This window comes from Typopeltis vanoorti, chromosome 4 (genome assembly GCF_054136105.1).
Source record: "Typopeltis vanoorti isolate ZY-2024b chromosome 4, IOZ_Tvanoo_1.0, whole genome shotgun sequence".
Lineage (NCBI taxonomy): Eukaryota > Metazoa > Arthropoda > Arachnida > Uropygi > Thelyphonidae > Typopeltis > Typopeltis vanoorti.
The window spans coordinates 117,086,126-117,104,956 of NC_143552.1; the positions used below are offsets into that span (position 1 = coordinate 117,086,126).

The 18,831-nt window shown below is 34.2% G+C and overlaps 1 protein-coding gene across 1 annotated transcript in view; it reads right to left on the reverse strand.

Moving 5' to 3' along the window:
* The window catches only part of LOC150107630 (cyclin-L1-like), a 401,380-nt gene that overhangs the window by 199,278 nt on the left and 183,271 nt on the right, over positions 1–18,831 (reverse strand). Inside the window, exon 4 of the mRNA XM_090391981.1 lies at positions 4,366–4,486. Within this exon, the coding sequence (XP_090248107.1) occupies positions 4,366–4,486 (121 nt within the window). The remainder of the gene's footprint in view (positions 1–4,365; positions 4,487–18,831) is intronic.

Here is an 18,831-nt window from a genome sequence, read left to right on the forward strand (position 1 = left end):
GACTGACTTTTAGAAGAGGGTAATAACTGGCAGATTTGGAAGTTGCAGTGAGCTGAAATTTCTTGAGAACCCTAGTAACCTTTGATGTAACTTTTATCCCTAAATCTAGACAAACTGTTATTTAGAATATTTTGGAAGAAGACATCCTCTTTATCTGTTAATCACATTTGTATTATTTGTAACATGGAGATCAAAATCTACTAGTGCCTTTCTGCAAAAAATCATTTGTCTACATACATACTAGAATAGAATTTATTCTTGAAAAATAAACACATTGATAGCTCTCTTTTCTACATTAATACCGTAGTCTGAAGGGTACAACTGTGCCCTACAGACTAGGATATTGATGCAGGCATGCTCATCATCTTGCTGCAATTTGCTGCTCACAAGTAACTCTCCAAAAAATAAATTAACGATTGAGCAAAATTCTTTCTTCAATAGCTACAAGCCAAACTTAACTAAAAAAAAATTATTAACCAGTTTTCTAAATTCTTTAAATCAATATGAAATTCCTATATCATATTGAAAAGGTACCTCAGAACATGATGCAAGGACTCTGAAGAGATTTCAGCTTACTGCAGCTTTCCAACACATCAATCAGTCCTAAAGACAAGCTTTCTTCTTTGTGTCTGTCTAGTGTTTATCAAGTTTCATGCTCTTGAAAGTTATCCTGCTTCAGTCAAACAAGTTCAATTGAAAAAAAAAAATCTCTGAACATCAATAATACATTCAGTGAATTAAACCTTCTAAGTTCAGATTAGCCCCTAACAAAGATATTAAAAATAGCCTGAATGATTCTCGGGAATGATACAAAGTAACTACAGAGAAGTAATTTCAAATAGTAACACTTTGTTGAAAGAAAGTGCTGAAGCCCTATTATATCACAAAAATCAGAATCGCAATAATGATTGATCCATTCCTGAAATTTGGGAAACTGTGATTTAAAACTCTGTGTGTGTGTGGGGGGGGGGGGGTATATATGCACCTTGTATATATATACAAGGTGTGACAATTCAATTCCTGGAATGCACCTGTAAAAAACCCACAGTCGAAACTATACATTAGTGGCTACTGTTGCCTTCAAAGTAGTCCCCTTGTGCATTTATACACTGGTTTAGATAGTGTTCCCATTTTTGGAAACAGGTGGGAACTCTTTTTCCAGAATACTCAAGTTCCTTTATCATATTATGCTGGATATCAGCAATGTCAAAAAATCTTTGTCCTTTTAGCACAGTCTTTAATTTTGGAAACGACCAAAAATCACAGGGAGCCAAGTCAGGTGAACAAGCAGGATGACCTATTTGGTAATCGATTTTTTGGCCAGAAACTCCTTCACAATGAATGCACTATAGCTGGCACACTGTCGTGATGGATGATCCACTTGTCAGGCCACAATTCAGGTCTTTTTCTCTGAACAGAATCTCATAATCTTTTCAGCACCTCTAAATAGCATTGTTGGATGACAGCTTGTCCCTGTTCAATGAATTCACAGAGGATTATCCTCTTGTGATCAAAGAAACACACCAACATGGCCTTGAACTGTGAACATGACATGCATGCTTTTTTTGGATGTGGCAAACTCGGGGTTTTCCACTGCATGCTCTGGCGTTTTGTTTTGGGACTGTACTGGAAGCACCAGGTTTTGTCACCTGTAATTACTCTCAGAAACACATGCTTATTTGCAGAAAGATCAGTTGCAACTTGAAGCCGAAACTGCTTCTGTTCTTCCGTCAAAATCTGAGGCACAAACTTTGGAGAAATCTTTCACATACCCAATTCTTCAGTTAAAATTACCCTGACTGTTTCTCAATTCATCAGCCATTAATTGCACACTTAATCGCCTGGCAGACCATACCAAATCTTGCACTCTGTTCACATTCACGTCCGTCATTTTTGTTTTTGACTGCCACTTCTGGGGTCGTCATTCACATCTTCTCATCCACCTTTGAATCTCTTATGCCACTCAAAGATACTTGACTTTTTCAGAGCATCCACATCATATGCCACTTTCCACAACTCCAATGTTTCAGTAATGGTTTTGCCAATTTTCACACAAAATTTGATGTTAACACGCCGCTCCAAATTTCGATCACACATTTTTGCGCCAAAGCTTATATGCAGATCTCTATTTTTTTTGCAATAGCCAACTAGCAAATAGCTCTATCAGCTTGAGGTTTATGCACACATTAGTTAAAACATGTACAAAGACAATTACTCATGTGACTCCAACCAAATCACCACAGGGATGACTATGCGGTCATTCTGGGAATTGAATTGTCACACTCCATGTGTGTGCATGTGTATTCAAATTCCCATTAGAATTATACACTGCTTGGAAAGAAGTCTATAGACACAGCCATGGACAAAGTGTGTTGTGCCATGTAACAAGTCACATGTTTGTAGCTGGTATAAATTGGAGGAATATGATGTGCCCAATTCAGTGGAACTGTGTTCTTGAGAAATGGCTGCAAGAAGGGAACTGCAGAATTTGAAAGAGGCATTGTGATAGGATGCCATGTTGCAGGCCTATCTGTTTAGTAATTGTTGACAACTTGGGCCATCCTGAGTCAAAATCAGATACCATAATGATGCACAGGGAGTCAACTGCAAGTGCTATCCACAGTGGATGACCCACTCAGCAAACGTAACCACAGACTGCTACAAAGGATAATATCTAAAATAGGCTATTTGTTGGCCAACATGTTGAATGCGAAGTTCTGGACATTGACTGCAACACGAATCTGTATGAAAACATTCAAAATCGAGCTCACAACATGGGTTTCCAGGGTAAGATCACAATATGAAAGCCACACATTACTCAGACCATCATGCAGTGTTGTTTTCAGTGGTTCAAAGAGGGTGTATCAAAGTGTTACATGCTCTTTGCACCAAGATGGATGTGGAAGCTTGGAAAGGTGTTATGGAGCAATGAATCATGCTATACCCTCTACTGAGCAGATGGATGGGTATGGTAGATGCTTGGTGAACATCTCTTACCAGAGTCCATAACCCCAACTGTGAAATTTGGAGGTGGCAGTGTGATGGTATGGTCCTGTTTTTTCTGGTTTAGCCTTGGACCTCTGTTTGTGGTGCCATGAACACTGAACTCTGAGAGGTATCTGAACATTCTGGACAATGCAATGCTTCCTACTTTGTGGCATTTCTACGAAACTGACTATTGTCTCTTTCAGCAAGACAATGCACCTTGTCATAAGGCTGCTGCTGTAAGTGCATGGTTTGTGGACATAAATGTCATCACTTGACTGCCCTCGACAGAGCCCTGATCTCTACCCTATTGAATATCTGTAGAATAAACTGGAGTGTCGGGTGAGGTCAAGGGACATCCACACCACAACAGTCCAGGACTTCATTACATGCCTACAGGAAGAATGGTCCAAAATTCCACTGACTTATCGTATGCATGTGGATACTATGACCCATAGGATTCCATCATCGCAGTGCAAGGAGGTCCTACATCTTATTAAAGAGCTGTTTGTTCTTCATACTATGGTGTTCGTTGACTTCTTTCTAAGTTTTAAACCTAGCATACCTAGCAGCGTAGTTTTAAACCTAGCATACATCACATCTAAATAATAACAATTGTTACAGCACATAGTTGTAATCTTTGGCATTTAAATTTATTTCCTACTGTTCTTTTATGCACTGTGGAAGTTTTGTGGCAGACAAAATGAAATATCTGTTAACAGTAATACAACAGCAGATTACCATTTTAGATGAGTTCTTCCAAATAAAACAGCATTTGCTTCACATGTCAAATGGCTAATCCATGTTATTATTTTCAAAGAAACAACTACTGTATAGAAGTTCTGATCATTTTTGTATATTCTCTAGTAGGGTAATCTTCTTGATGAACTGTTAGCCAGTAGACAGCAAAATGTACAAAAGATAAATGTTTGTACATGAGCATTTCTGTCTTAAAAGCATAGTTGAAAAAAATGCCAACTAGATGCCTAGGTGGTAAATGGCTTTCATTGCCTGGTGAACCACCACCTCTGCTTATTGTAGGTGTGAAATGGCTACTCGGATGTTTTGTCTCTTGAGGAGGGTTGAATAAAGTTCTTCCAATTGATTACAAAGTAAATTATACTAGACAAGAAACTATATTTTTGCTTTAATTCTTCAGTCAAGCATAAGTAAATAAACCTTGTATATAATATATCCATTTCAGAAATTAATGCTCTACACTGCACTCTTATGACACCTTTCCTCCTTAGAAAAAAATAGACCTCTAAAATTAGAAGATAAATTCAAGTAGAACATGTCAAATATCATGTAAATTCTAATTTTCATATAAAAAAATCTGGGATATATAAAAGAGATAAGTGTTGTTTTTGTAAGTTATACCTTATGAGGATGTTTCACATGAACACAAAAACCCAGCTCCTTTAATACTCTTCTTTCGGCCTTGATTACTTGGTTCTTTAGATTTATATAATTCTGGTCCAAAATTAAGGGATGTATTGTCCTATAAAATGACAATGCTTTTAAATGAGACTGTTTTTAAATTATTAATGTACATTTTTTTAAAAAATTATTTTTATTAGTGACCATTCTATTCTCGTAGATAATATGTACTTTTCTTTCATTACTGCACAATTCTGTTAGTTATTGATATACTGCAGAACAGATTTTGCCACAAACCAGACTTAATATAAAATAATCTAAAATAATCAGGTTTAAAATACAACTGCAGCAACTCATGAATATTCCAGGAACTTTTCTTTTGTTCAAGATGGCTAGAGTCAAACATAGAATTACAAGAGTTCGAAATTTAAACATTATCTTTTTGGAAAAGAGGGAGGGGAATGAGTTTATACTGTTTTAACTAATTTTTTATTTTCAAAAGACTTTCACCGAACTTTCTTCCAGTAATGCATATGCATAAATTAATGCTAAAGAACAATAATTTTGAATAAGGAAAAAAATATGGAGAAAAAAAGTAGATACATCAAATCTGACAGTCCTATCTAGGTAGACAGTCCTACCTGACATGCAGCTGATGGAATCAGATCAAATGCTTGATTAACTGAATGTTGATTAGCAGAATGAGTATAAACGTAGCATTTTAACTTTATTTTAATGAAATCCTTTATGAAAAGATGATTCTTCATTTCTCCTTTGCGACACCTTTTGAAAGAAATTTTGTTGGTCTGCTAATAACAATCAATTTGAAAGTTATAAATTAAAAAATGCAATATAAATACAAATCTTTTCAATAAGAGAAACTGTCCATCAAATATCTATAAATTAATCTTAATTCTATGTGATTTTTAATTAATAAATGGTTAAGAAATATGGGGTTGCCAGCACAAATGATGTAACTATTAGAAAAAAAGAATGCAGAGTTTAAAAAATAAAAGTTTCTAGAAAACTGATAATGCCTATTGATTGGCATTCAATAGATTAAGTTAAATACTTTTTTTTAACCAGTCTTAACATTTTTGACTTGATGTGAATGAGTACTTAATAAAATCCAGAAATTACACTGGGAACTTAATGAGATGATTTTAAAGTTGACAAGACAAAAAAATGATTATCTATAAGTGCATGCTTCCAGTTCAAGTCTCTCTCCTACTCATCCCAATCGATCAATCATAATCAACTTTAATACCACATTAAAGAAAAATGTGTTTCTACTTATTTGAATTAAAATAATAGTTTTGAACCAAAATTTTTAACTCAACTCATTACAGAATTAGTTTAGTTCAGTCAATAGTGATGGCATTTTCCCAAGTCACATATATTGTCACTTGTTTCAACATTCAAATTTTATGAAATGATCTCCAATAAGACATCTAACTAAAAATTCACATGTATACTACAGTAATTAAATGTTAATAATATGTAGGTATTTCGTCTTAAGGATCTTAAGACATCATCATCAGTGCAGTTATTACAAACAATACTATGAATAACATTCAAAGGAACAGTTAGTGTGCATGCTTACATTGGAATCTCTCTATGCATACAGTAGTGATTTGAGGAATTTTAAAAAAAAAAAAAAATCAGCTGTAATTTAAAATAAAATTAAAATATATCTGATAAATTTATTTTATACAAATGAAGATAATTTCCCAGCCTTCTGGGATAGTGAGACAGTCATTACAGTTCAGACTGAGTCTGTGATGTAAGGCTTCAGCATTTTCTTTGTATAAATGCTCATGTTTATATAAGAATCAATTGTAGCAGCTTGGTGTTTTCCCCACTGGATCCTATGGTTAGGGTTTTTAACTCCATGTCGTGTGAGGCCAGATTTGTGCAGTTTGATAATACGGCCTCGCACAACATGAAGTTGAAAACCCTAACCATTGGATCTAATTGAAAAACTCCAAGCTGCTGCTACATAGATCCTTATATAAACATAAGGCCGGCCTGGTTGGCCGAGTGAATAGGGTATCTGCTCTCCAGCCAAAAGGCTGCGGGTTAGAATCCCGCTGTGGGCATGGATGTTTGTGATTGTCTGTGGAAATACCAATGGTGATCGGTGGTAGATGGCATTGGTGTAGTTGCGGTCAGTTGGTGATTGAATGGTGGAGACAGAGTTGTAGAGCAGGTGCCCTCCCTCGATGAGTCCTTGGACTGCCTGGAGGTGTCAAATAATAATAATAAGCATTTATAAAAAGAAAGTGCTGAAGTCTTACATCGCAGACCCAATCTGAACTGCAATGACTGTCTCATTATCCCAAAAGTCTGGGAAATTATTACCCTCAATTGCATAAAATAAATTTATCAGATATATTTATCCCAATTATATCCCAATGTAAGCATGCGCACTAACTGTTCCTTTGAATGAAAATCCTATAGTTTGTAATAACTGTACTGATGATGTCTTAAGATACTTAAGACAAAATATCTAAATATTATTAAAATTTAATTATTGTGGTATACATGAATTTGTAGTTATTAAACTCCACAGGTTTCACTATATAATAGAGTAAGACATCTAATAGGCAGGATGGTGGTTTTACACTATGTGACAAAATTCATTTGCTACCTAAAGACATTCACAAAAAATCCCTACCTAATGGGGTAGGGATTTTTGTGAATCCTGCAGGTTGAAGAGCATATATATTATCCTATTATCAGCAAATAGCCAGGACAAAATTAGCCAGCATAGTCTTGCCATTTGTTTTAAAACCAAAGTATTAGTTATATCATTTTTGTATGGTCCAAATATCTGGATTAAGTCCAATTCCAGTTCTTGAATAGAGCAACAGGTTTTGTGTGAATTGTAAGTAGCATAAATTTGTTCATGCCTGTTGCCATATAGTATATCTATACTTCATTTCTGATTAATGGCATTCGGGTTTGTCTTTTTTGTTGTTGTTGAAATGCAAGTTGGCATTGAATTGTAAGTATATACTACACACATATATAAAACCTGATCACTTATGTAAAAATATTTATTAATAAAATATTTGCAAATCAATCTGAAATTTCACTAACTTCCTGAGAAAATTTGTGAAAATTGTCATAAAAATTTAAATGAGAAAACAATTATGCAGGCACAAAAAATACAGAAGAATCAAGAAGATCAGGTCTTCTGCTCTTTTACATTTCATAATGTTATGAAATGTAAAAGAGCAGCAGTCCTGATCATAACTAGAATCCGACTAATATCTTTAATACAAAAGTGCACACACACACAAAAAACATTGAACTAACAATGATGAGGAGTAAAAATAATGCATCATGGTTTAAACACCACACAGGGGATATATATATATACATACATATATATATATATATATATATATATATATATATATATATTTCAAGATTTCAAGCTAACATATCTTCAGAGCACAAATTACAACTGGCAAAAGCACACAGCACTCAATTGGTGCAGAAATAATTCAAACCAACTGTAAATGAAAGAAATCAAGATACTCAGGAGCAGATAAAAACAAATTCTTTTCAGTTACTATACGAACTGTTTTTGAACAATTTAACTGAATGTTGTGTTTTATGCCATAATTGCAATTTATGTTCTGAAGATGCTGGCTAGAAATCCACCAAAATATCAGTAACTCAATAAATTATTTTATTCTTCTGGTAGTATTTATACAATGAAGCACTATTGTGAATACCAAAGGGTGCTAAATAATACTATTTCACATAATGAGGATAAGCATAATCCACCAGATCTGTTCAGATTTCAATAATGTAGCAATCCAGCTGAAACATCCTTTATGTGGTATGAAGGATGGATTGGAGGGATTCCAGTATCCCAATGTAAGCAATACACCCTGTTTCTTTGAGTGTAATTCCTACATTCAAAAATCTTACATAAGAGCATAAGGAATATACTCTTATGTAAGATTTTAGTCCCCACCCCACCAAACATTCTGTGTAGAAGCAATAGCCTGTTCTGCATTGATTTCTCCATCCATCATGATATCTAATACATCTGTTCTTTGTGACAAACCCATAGTAGATCTCTATTACAGAAAGTAAGATAAATCATTGGTTGAAGTTAACTAAAAAGTCAGGAAAGTTCATGCCAGGATGGAATGTAACTTGAAGGTTGATATGCAACTTATTTAGCTAACCATCATTTTGATGGTTGGAAAGAAACTGAGTAACTCTATGCTTTTGGTATTCCTGATGAAATTGTTGCTGAAACTATTGTATTCCATTCTTAAACCTTACACATGCATGTGTGATGTTACAAAAGAGCTACATCAGTTCAACTATTGTCCATGTTAAAAATTTGAACTACTAGGACAACTCAATCATTGGTTCATTTTGTTCCATGACTGTTAATAAAAAAAAAAAAAAGCACAAACTATTTTTCAATGTAATGTTTTCAGTGATAATATCATTTAAGCCATAAAAAAAATACAGAGCAATTCCATCTAACCACTCAAGAAGAGGCTACACATGTAGCTATTCTACATATTTGAGGGATCTTGTGGCACATAAGCCAAGATTATTTAGAACCTTCAGGTCCCATTCTGTCCTATCTGTAAATTTGTTGTTTTTTAGTTCAACAAAGAATAAGCTATGTTGTCTGGTACTCCTTGGTGTTTATTAATTAAATATCCAACTCTTTAGTCTGTCTTATGTCAAAGTCAGACGAACTCAGGGAGATCTGCAAGAGCTTACCCTGAAGAATATCAAATGTTATTACCTAGAATGTGAATTGCAGGGTATGCCTTACTTCGATACATAGGACTCTAAAGGGGTGGTTGGGGGAAGGGGTCCTCAAGTCTTACACAAAAGCATATTCTTTATGTAGGAATAAAAAAAAAAGGAAAGTTGTAAAGCATTACTACACTGTCCAAATTTGAACAGCTTTGGTGGACCATGCTTATCACTATTACTGAAATAAACTACTTAATACTCCTCATCATATTAATCCATGTATGTGTACATGCATAACTTTTATTAGCCTCTGCTTAGGACTTCTGTTATAATTAAGATGAACGATGCTGTTGCTCTACCATGATTCATAATGCCATTGCTGCATTGTTGGTCCTTATGCTTCTGCTACTATTCTATTTAAGTTGTATTAAGGCTGCTCATTTAAATGAGAAAGTAAAAAAATAATTTCTCACATATATTTCATAAGTTTTATTTTAATGTACATAGATCTAACACATTAGGCAGGTAGTGTAGTGCATTATAAAATCTACTAGTGTTACATCAATTCCACATGACAGAAGAAATATTGGACACTAATGGGCTGTTTTATTATAATCCTACTGGCAGTGCATAACATCAGATCTTTGTGTCTAGCAACAGACATGTTATCAATTAGACCAATGAATATCTTAATAAAGAAATTATTAAACAAGGTAAGATAAAATATTACACCAATTTTAACAGTGAATTGTAGTAACTTTAGAATTAATTAAAGTAACTTCTGTTCATCAGCATGAAACACCTGTTACTTGTAAGTAGCTAAATGAATAAAGCTTCTGCTTGGCAACAGAGGACTGTAGATTGAAATTTAACTGTGATGTGTCTTTAGGTGGAATATGAATTTGATCGAATAATATAATGCCATGCTTAACGAAAGCTAATTATACAGAGGGAAAAAAATTAAATCAGAGCCAGGTTTCTTATCTAATCCAGTGATTAGAATGATCTTTTAAATTCATTATTACAGTTACTATATACATATCAAAATAACAAAAGCTACACAAGAGTTCAATGTAGACTTGATTAAATTATACTATGCTCCACATGGAATGTAGAAGAATATCACTTATCAATCACGACATACACTTACACAATGTCAGCAAACAAGTTCTAATGGGATTGGCAAAAGCCTTTTCATTCAGTAAAGAAAAAATAAAGATTTTAATAGCAAAATAAATACTGATCAGAAATATGATCAACGTTTATTGATCATAAAGTTAAACTGCATTCAACTTTATTAAAAAAAAGATAGTGCATTATTCATAATTGATTTCAAACATGTACTTCAATTCACAATCTGTATGCACAGAGCTAATTATGGATATATCCACATTCATGTAGTTGAGCAAGGATGTACAGGCATATATTTTAGATCATACAGTCAAATCTGATAACAAGCTAAAAGTAAAACAGTGGTGGTGGTCAAAATAGATTAATTTTAGTTTTTTCAGATCATCCTGCAAAGATTCATCATTCCTAACATGGCATCATTAGAATTAACAATAATTATATAAGACTATCCAGACAAACCAAAGTCATTATCATCATTAAATTCCTGATATTTACTCCTTAAGGTGGGTGTACACGTACAGGATACTAAAATAGTACTACATGAAGAATTTACATAACCAACTCTTCCCCCCACCTCTCAAAATTAGTACGTTATCTGTCAGAATTTTATTATTATTATCAGACCTCCATGGTGTCAAGAGACTCATCACGGGAAGGTCCCACTCTCACATGCACAGCTCACCATACCTTAACTTAAATGCATTCACCATCTCTGCACTCACCACTCTCAGGCAATGCATTCTAATCAGCCACCACCCTCCATCAGGGTTGAATGCTAGTCTTGAAATTCACGCTTGCTCTTGTTATCATTCAGGGAGTGAGAGGTGTGATTGAAATCTGATTATCGGAATAATGAATTACAGGTAACCCTTGAATAACACGGATGTTAGGTTCCATAGAAATTCTGCATTATATAAATCTCATTATGCGAGACTCAGATCACATACAAAAAGTAGGGTTATGTTCCGAAATCGGTTTTTTAAAAAAAAATTATATAAACAGCATTGACATATCCAACAAAAAAAATATTTTTATTTAATTCAGGTAATTCATGTAAGTTAAGAAAACATAAACTACGACACAAATACATAGTATAAAATTATAAAAATTACAAATTGTAATTAAGCTTCATTGCACGTAATGCATAAATGCTTTAGGCAAAATAAAAATAAGTGCATATTTGAATCTTTCATAGCATGAGGATTTGAGGATCGGTTAATAAACATTAGTTTTGTCATGTAATCACCTGATGCATTACTACAAAACAGTAGAGTAATTCTGTATTTGGAAACTTTGAATCCAGGAACTGATCTTTCATTTTTTGAAATATAGGTGCGTTTTGGCATTTTTTCCCAATATAACCTGGATTCATCAGCATTGAACACCTGGTCTGCATAAACATCGAGAGTTTTTTGTTTAAAAAGATTTCCATCCAAAGGAATTTTCTTTTGAGTGCATCTTCTTTCCAAATCATTAGAGATTTCTTCATTTTTCTCTTAGAAAATTGCGTACACGAGCAACGAGCTTTGCACTTACCGTTGACTCAGCAATAAACTTTCTCGGATTTTATGTTCATTGTGTTTGATTGTTTGAATTGTTGATTCGTTTAAATTCAAAGTCCTTACAACAACTGGTTTTTCTCCATTTTTCAACCGATCTATGATTTTAATTTTTTTTTCTTCGAGAGAAATTTTCTTCGAGACGAATTTCTTTTCAATATTCATTTTTTCCCTTTCAATGCAATTTGTGGCCATTACTAAAAAAATAATTTTTTTTACATAAAAAAGCATTACATATTAATTATGTATGTAATTCACCACAAAATAAAGTGCTCAGCTTGAGATAACACACTTATGATTTTTAATGCACTTTCCTGGCAGAAAACGAAGACAATTTTCAATAATAAACACTTTATACGGTATACAATTGATGTACATGTGTGTACATGATGTACATGGGTGTTTCCCTTAATATAAATTCGCTACTTATAACTACCTGCGCAATACGGGCAAACGCAAATTTAATGAAGATAAAATTTGATTTTTAAGTCGCGCGGTGAAAAATATATGAAAAGATAAAGGGTTACTACAATTTCTAGACTGTGTTTTTGTCAAAACCGCAATGTATAAGTACCACGTTGAACAAGGGTTACTACAATTTGTAGACCACATTATATTGAAACCGCATAATACGAGGGTTACCTGTACTGACCATTTAAAACTATATATTTAGAAATTTATGTACATTTAATCATACAAATACAACATTTATTTTACAAATGATATTCTATATTTTTCAATTCAGCTACTTGAATACAAATTTACTATTTCTAGATATACACAATATACTATTTCTAGATATACACAAAACTTTTGACTCTGTATCACATGAAATTTTAATAAAAAAAATTAGAAATCATAGGAATACGAGGTACTGTCCTAAACTGGTTCAAAAATTACTTAAATGCCAGATCACAAACTGTAAAAATAAGCAACAGCTATAGCAGCTCCAAAACAGTACACTGCGGTGTACCACAAGGATCTGTCTTGGGACCAATTTTATTTAATATTTATATCAATGACTTCTGCAATCTTAAACTAAACAGTAAAATAAATACTTCTGCAGATGATACAGTACTAATTTTCTCTACAGACACAGCCGAACAAATGAAAACCATCGTGAATGTTGATCTTTTGAAAGTAACAAATTGGTTCCAGTCAAACAAACTCAGTCTGAATGTCTCAAAAACTAAATACATAAATTTTAATTTGCGAAATACAACTGGCAAAATGAACTTCACTGCACAATTAATTTTGCATGATTGGAATTGCAGGACAAATTCAAATTGCAACTGCGAGAAAATAGAAAAAGCCAGTGTAATAACTTACTTGGGATTAAAAATTGATAGTAGTTTAAGCTGTAAACCGCATATTACTGATGTCATAAATAAAGTAAGGATTATGTTAAACAGACTTTACTACCTAAACAGATTCTTAAATTTAAATATGCTAAAAATATTATATTCTGCCTGGATTCAAAGTGCACTACAATATGGTATATTAAGTTGGGGAGGAATCTATCGCACTACGATGAAACCTTTAGTCTCAACTCGGCATAAAATAATTAAAATCTTAACTAGAAACAAATATAAGGATACTGCAATGTTTAATAAATACACCATACTAAACATACTATCTCTTAGATATTTATACATCTATAGGGTACTATTATTCATAAAAAACGACAACGAACACATAAATATCAAACAAGATGCTTTCCTTAGTAGATATACCTAAAATTTATAGTTTCAAAAGCAAATAAAGAAGCAATACACAAACATAATACTCATTTAGTGCCAAAAGTATTCAAAACACTACCTTTAACAATAAGAAATGAAACTAACCCAAACAAATACAAAACTCTAATCAAAGAGTATTTATTTTCCCACAGAAATGATGAATCTCTGTTCAAAATAATTGTATAAATTATTGTTTTTCAGCATATTTGTATTCAAAGATCATAAAAATTTTAATGCTATTTAACTGCTTTATTTTGTTCCTAATTAATTGTTATGCAACTTTCTCTGTACATATTAGCATGTCTCCTGCGATTTTATTATGTAATTATATAATCTGTAATATAATATGCATAATAAATGTAATATAAAAAGGCGTTAGCTGATTTTTTTTTTTTTAATTATATTAATATGTAATATGTATATTATATGAATATACATATACCTATATAATGAAAATGAATTACATAAATTTTTGTAACTTTATGCATATCGTAACCTGGATGAGCTGTTGCTCTTGGGTTACACACATGATTGTTCAACATTTTGTACTATTATAGGAAGCTTACAAATACTAAAAAAAAAAAATTCTACCCTACAGTTCTTCTTTATGAACTGGTCAATAACATCATCATAAAAAGTTGGTTGTAAGTGAATTTTCCCAAGCAACACGCACACTTGTAAAGGCTGCTGAAGCTCACTGGCTAGAGCTACGTTGACTGCATATGGTCCGTGGTTTAAGCAATAGAGTGAGATGTGTTAAATGGCTATGCGCACACATGAAATCACAGTGCCACTGCGAGGACCTGTCAGCTCCTACAACCGAGCAAGCCAAGGTAGCTTTGACTAGACGAGCAAGCATCGGCTTCGATACAAAATGCAAAGCTCAATTATTGCCACACAAGCTTAAGATGTCTTCTGTCTACAAAAATAAAAGCCTAAATGGAATGCTTATAAATGCATGCATTTATTAACAAATAAATAGTACTTTTTTCTCAATTAATGAGCTTGCACAGCAAGCATAGCAAGCATGGATGCTATGCCCACACTCTCGATATATGGCTTCAGGGAGGGTCTCTTGTTCTCCCACTGTCTCCAAACATTTCATGAAAAATCTCATCCCCATTAATCTGGTAATTACTCCTTACCAACTTATACATCTCGATCTTGTCCTCTACCATACTCTTCCTTCTGCCCACTAGGCTGTGTAGTTTGCATTTTGTCAATCTGTCATCATATATTTCACATTCCAAAGACCAAAAAACCAACTAAGTCAACCATCTCTGAACCCTCTCCAACAAATCATCCTTTTCACAACCTGCTAACCAAATCTGTGCACAGTAACCTATGTGGCCTGTTTGAAGTCAGGTACAATGGAATCATAACATCCTTAATTCTACATGCCAGTGTTCTTTGCATCATTTTTTTATCCGCTGTGATGTCTTCACAATTTTAGCAAAAGCCCACAAAGTTTCAAGTTGCTATCTACCATCACCAACAGATCTTTCATCTCCTCCACCTCCTCCAAAATACCTCCACTGATCTTATACTCTGCATCTCGTTTTTTATTCCCAAATTTTAAAACCTTGCACTTTGCTACATTGAACTGACATCCCCAAACACTCACCTATCCAGACAGTCTATTTAGGTCCTCTTGCAAAGCTACAACATCTGCTCTACTTCTCATCACTCTTTCTGACTTTGCATACATCATCATCTGAAAATAACTGTATATCACCATTTAAGCCCTTCCAATGTCATTAACATACAAATTAAACAATAAAGGTCCTAAAACAGACACCTGGGGCACACCACCACTAGTTACTTTTCTCTTCTGGGATATCATTCCCCAATACACAGCCTGCTGATACTTATCAGAAAACCAATCTCCAATCCAACACACTAATCTACTATCTAACTCTATCTATTCCAATTTAACTACTAGCTTGTCATGTGGTAATTTATTGAAAGCCTTTGCAAACTCTAAATATACTACTGTATATGAATCTCCCTTGTCCAATATATTCATCACCTTGTTATAATAAGTAAGCAGATTGCTAAAATACAATCTTCCTTTAGCAAACCCATGATGTCTATTAAAGAAAATTCTGCTGCTGTCAACCCACTTCTGAATCCTTGTACTCACTAGCTTCTCCAACACTTTGACCACAACTCCAGACAAGTTGACTGGCCTATAATTCAAAATCTTAGCCTTATCAACCCCTTTATGAAGTGGAACAATTTTGTCCTCTTTTCACTCTTTGGAACTTAGGCCAGTCTTATATTAAAAAGGGAAGTTAAAGCTGTTGTTAACTCCCTGGAATATTCACTCAAGGCACACGGTGATATACCATCAAGCCTTGCTGACATCATTCCCACTATTCTCAAGTTCTGCATTATGTTACAATCACAAGGATGGAATACTTTAATGAACTGCTCATTTAACACTTCAACTATATCTTTCTCAGCATTTATCATTTCCCCATTATCACTGACTAACATCATCCTCTCATAATCATTCTTCAACCCACTAATGTTCCTTCTACTGGCCACATATCGAAAAAATTCCTAGGATTTTTTTTTAGCCTCATTTGCTAATGCTCGTATTGCATTTTTGCTACCCTTATGAAGCAACTCACCTTCCTTGCTTGCTCTTTGTACTTCTCATGTAACTGATTATTGCGACTCATCTTGTGCTGCCTCAAAAATGCCTTTTTTCCCAGACTACATGCTTCACCTCTTCAGTCATCCATTTTACACCTATCTTATTTAATCTCCTGATCTTTGGAATACACTCAGTCACTGCCATTGTCAGATAGTTTCTGAATAGAGACCAAGTACCAGTGATTTTTTTCATTCAATTTTCTCATTTCATGATATCGCTGCAAGTCAATCTCCCGAGTTTGTCATAATCACCTGCCTTATAGTTCCACACAATCTTTCTCACAAAAGTCTGAATATGGCTGGCCACGACCCAAGGGATCACTTCATGGTCATTTTCACCAACTGGGGAAATGGATATTGCTTCATTTACAATAATATCTTCTGATGAGATAATCAAATCAAAGACCCTCAAATCCATTTGTAACCTCTGTTATGTACTGCTTAAGATAGTTGTCCCTCAAAAACTCAAGAAATTCATTCTCTTTGGTTTGAAACACTTACTCTTCATTCTACCATAAATGAAATTGTCCACAACGATCACCCTTTTCTTATTGGCCAGACCAATTTGCTAAACATTTCCTTCTCACTGCCTTCCACATTACCAGGTCTATAGCAACATCCAACTAAATATTTCATTCTGTTCACCTTCACTTCACAGCAGACTACTTCCAAACCACTGACATTATTTGCTCCTAGCATCTCCACTCTAGATGGGCACAACTCCTCTGCCATCATCAATAACACTCCTCCCTTTCTTGTCTTGTGTGTGTCTTTTCATGAAGACTACATATCCCTCCATCTCTATTCCTGTCTGAGTTTGTAAAATAACTTCCAAAGTAGAATCCTGTCAAGACTTTGGCAAAATCATAAATTACTGCTGCATATCCATTCCCCTATGCAGTCACTATTATAAAATATAAGGAAAGGTGTATTGTACTATGTAATGAGTCACATGTTTCTAGCCGATGTAAATTGTAGAATATGATGCTCTCAAGTCATGCAACTGAGAGTTATTATTGGAAGGCAATGATATCATTTTTCTCAGGATTGTGGAATACTGATTATGAAGGCAGACTGAGAACTTGTAGACTCCAAACACTAGTATACAGGAGAAAGAGGAGCAATATGAGTGAGACTTACAAACTTCTGAAAGATCTACCCTTTACAAAAAACTATGCTGTCCCCTATGCTATGTGTATTTCAGTTTTGTACAGCTTGTAAAAGGCATATAAGGTGACAAAAATCTTTATGAAGAAAAGTGCATTAAACATAATAGGGAAATTAGAAATATTCAATTCGGTTCTCTTACTTTCTTATTATTATTACGTGACCCTCTCCAAGGGAACCAAGAACTTATCATAGGAGGTACTCAACTCCACAGTGTTTAATTCTTTATTGACACACAATGACACTACCACTGTTAAATCTTGAATGAAGGAGAAAATTATTGTACTACATTTCATTCAGATTTAACAAGTATCTAAACTCTCGGAGAAATACTTGTATGATAGTAAGGGTGAAATTGATTGAAAAATAATGATAAAATCCATGATGTAAAAAAAATTTCCTTATGTATTATAATATTAAGTGTCTTTGTGAATACAACAGAGGTTGTATTCACAAAGATAGATAAGTGGTAAAGAGATAAGCTGATTAAAACCATGTCCGGAGGCAGTCACGTACGCAAAGTCTAAAAGGCGCGTGGGGGGTTTCCCATGGACATGCAAGGAGGAGTGATAGCACGGAGTGCAGAAGAATTAGGTGCCGGGTAAAAACAATGACCTAATAGGGAAGAATACCACAGCAGTGAATATATAGAGCTTGGCAACGCCAACTCGGAGCTCTTTTTCCATCTTGTTCCTGTCGTTCCCGGAGAAGGAAGTTCGAGTGCGATTGAGAAGGATGATGTCCATAGGCAGCTATGTGGTCAGACAGAGATCCAGCGCGAGCATAGGTCTCTGCACAGCGGTATAATCAGCGTAGACCAAGATGATATGCAGAACCACGTGGACCGATCCCCACAGACTAGCTTCGCCTACATCGAAGGAAGTGAATCATGAACGTATTCGCTAGCCAGTCCTTTCTGAAAGCAGTAAACTGGAGGAAGAAACAACGAGCCGTAAGAATAGAGCAGATGATCCAAAGAGAAAGCCAGAGTGATCCTAATGCCCCGGTAATGTAAGAACATTTTAAATCTTTTGTATATACAGGAATGTTAGATTGACAAGTTATTGGACTTTCAAAGTGTAATAGGATTTTAGCATCTGATCAACATATCGAATGTTATAGCTCTGTGTATGAGGGCTTGCAAAGTGTTGTGATTGAATATATAGTTCTGTTATAGTCAGTTAGTTCCTGAGACCAAGATTTGGTAAATTATTACCTAAGAATGTTAAGTAATTAGAAGGAATTCATTATGTGTTTAGTATTAGATATTGATTCATGTTGAGAAAGATTAAGAATGCCCAGGTTACACCTGCATGATTGAATTAGATTAGCTAAGTTATTACCAGTAATTGTACTGTATTTTTTAATGAATAAATCCTTTCTTGTCAACTTAATAACCTGCCTGATCTATGTTTTCAATGCACCACTCATAAAATAGAACCTGTGTGAATCAAAATTTTTGGGAC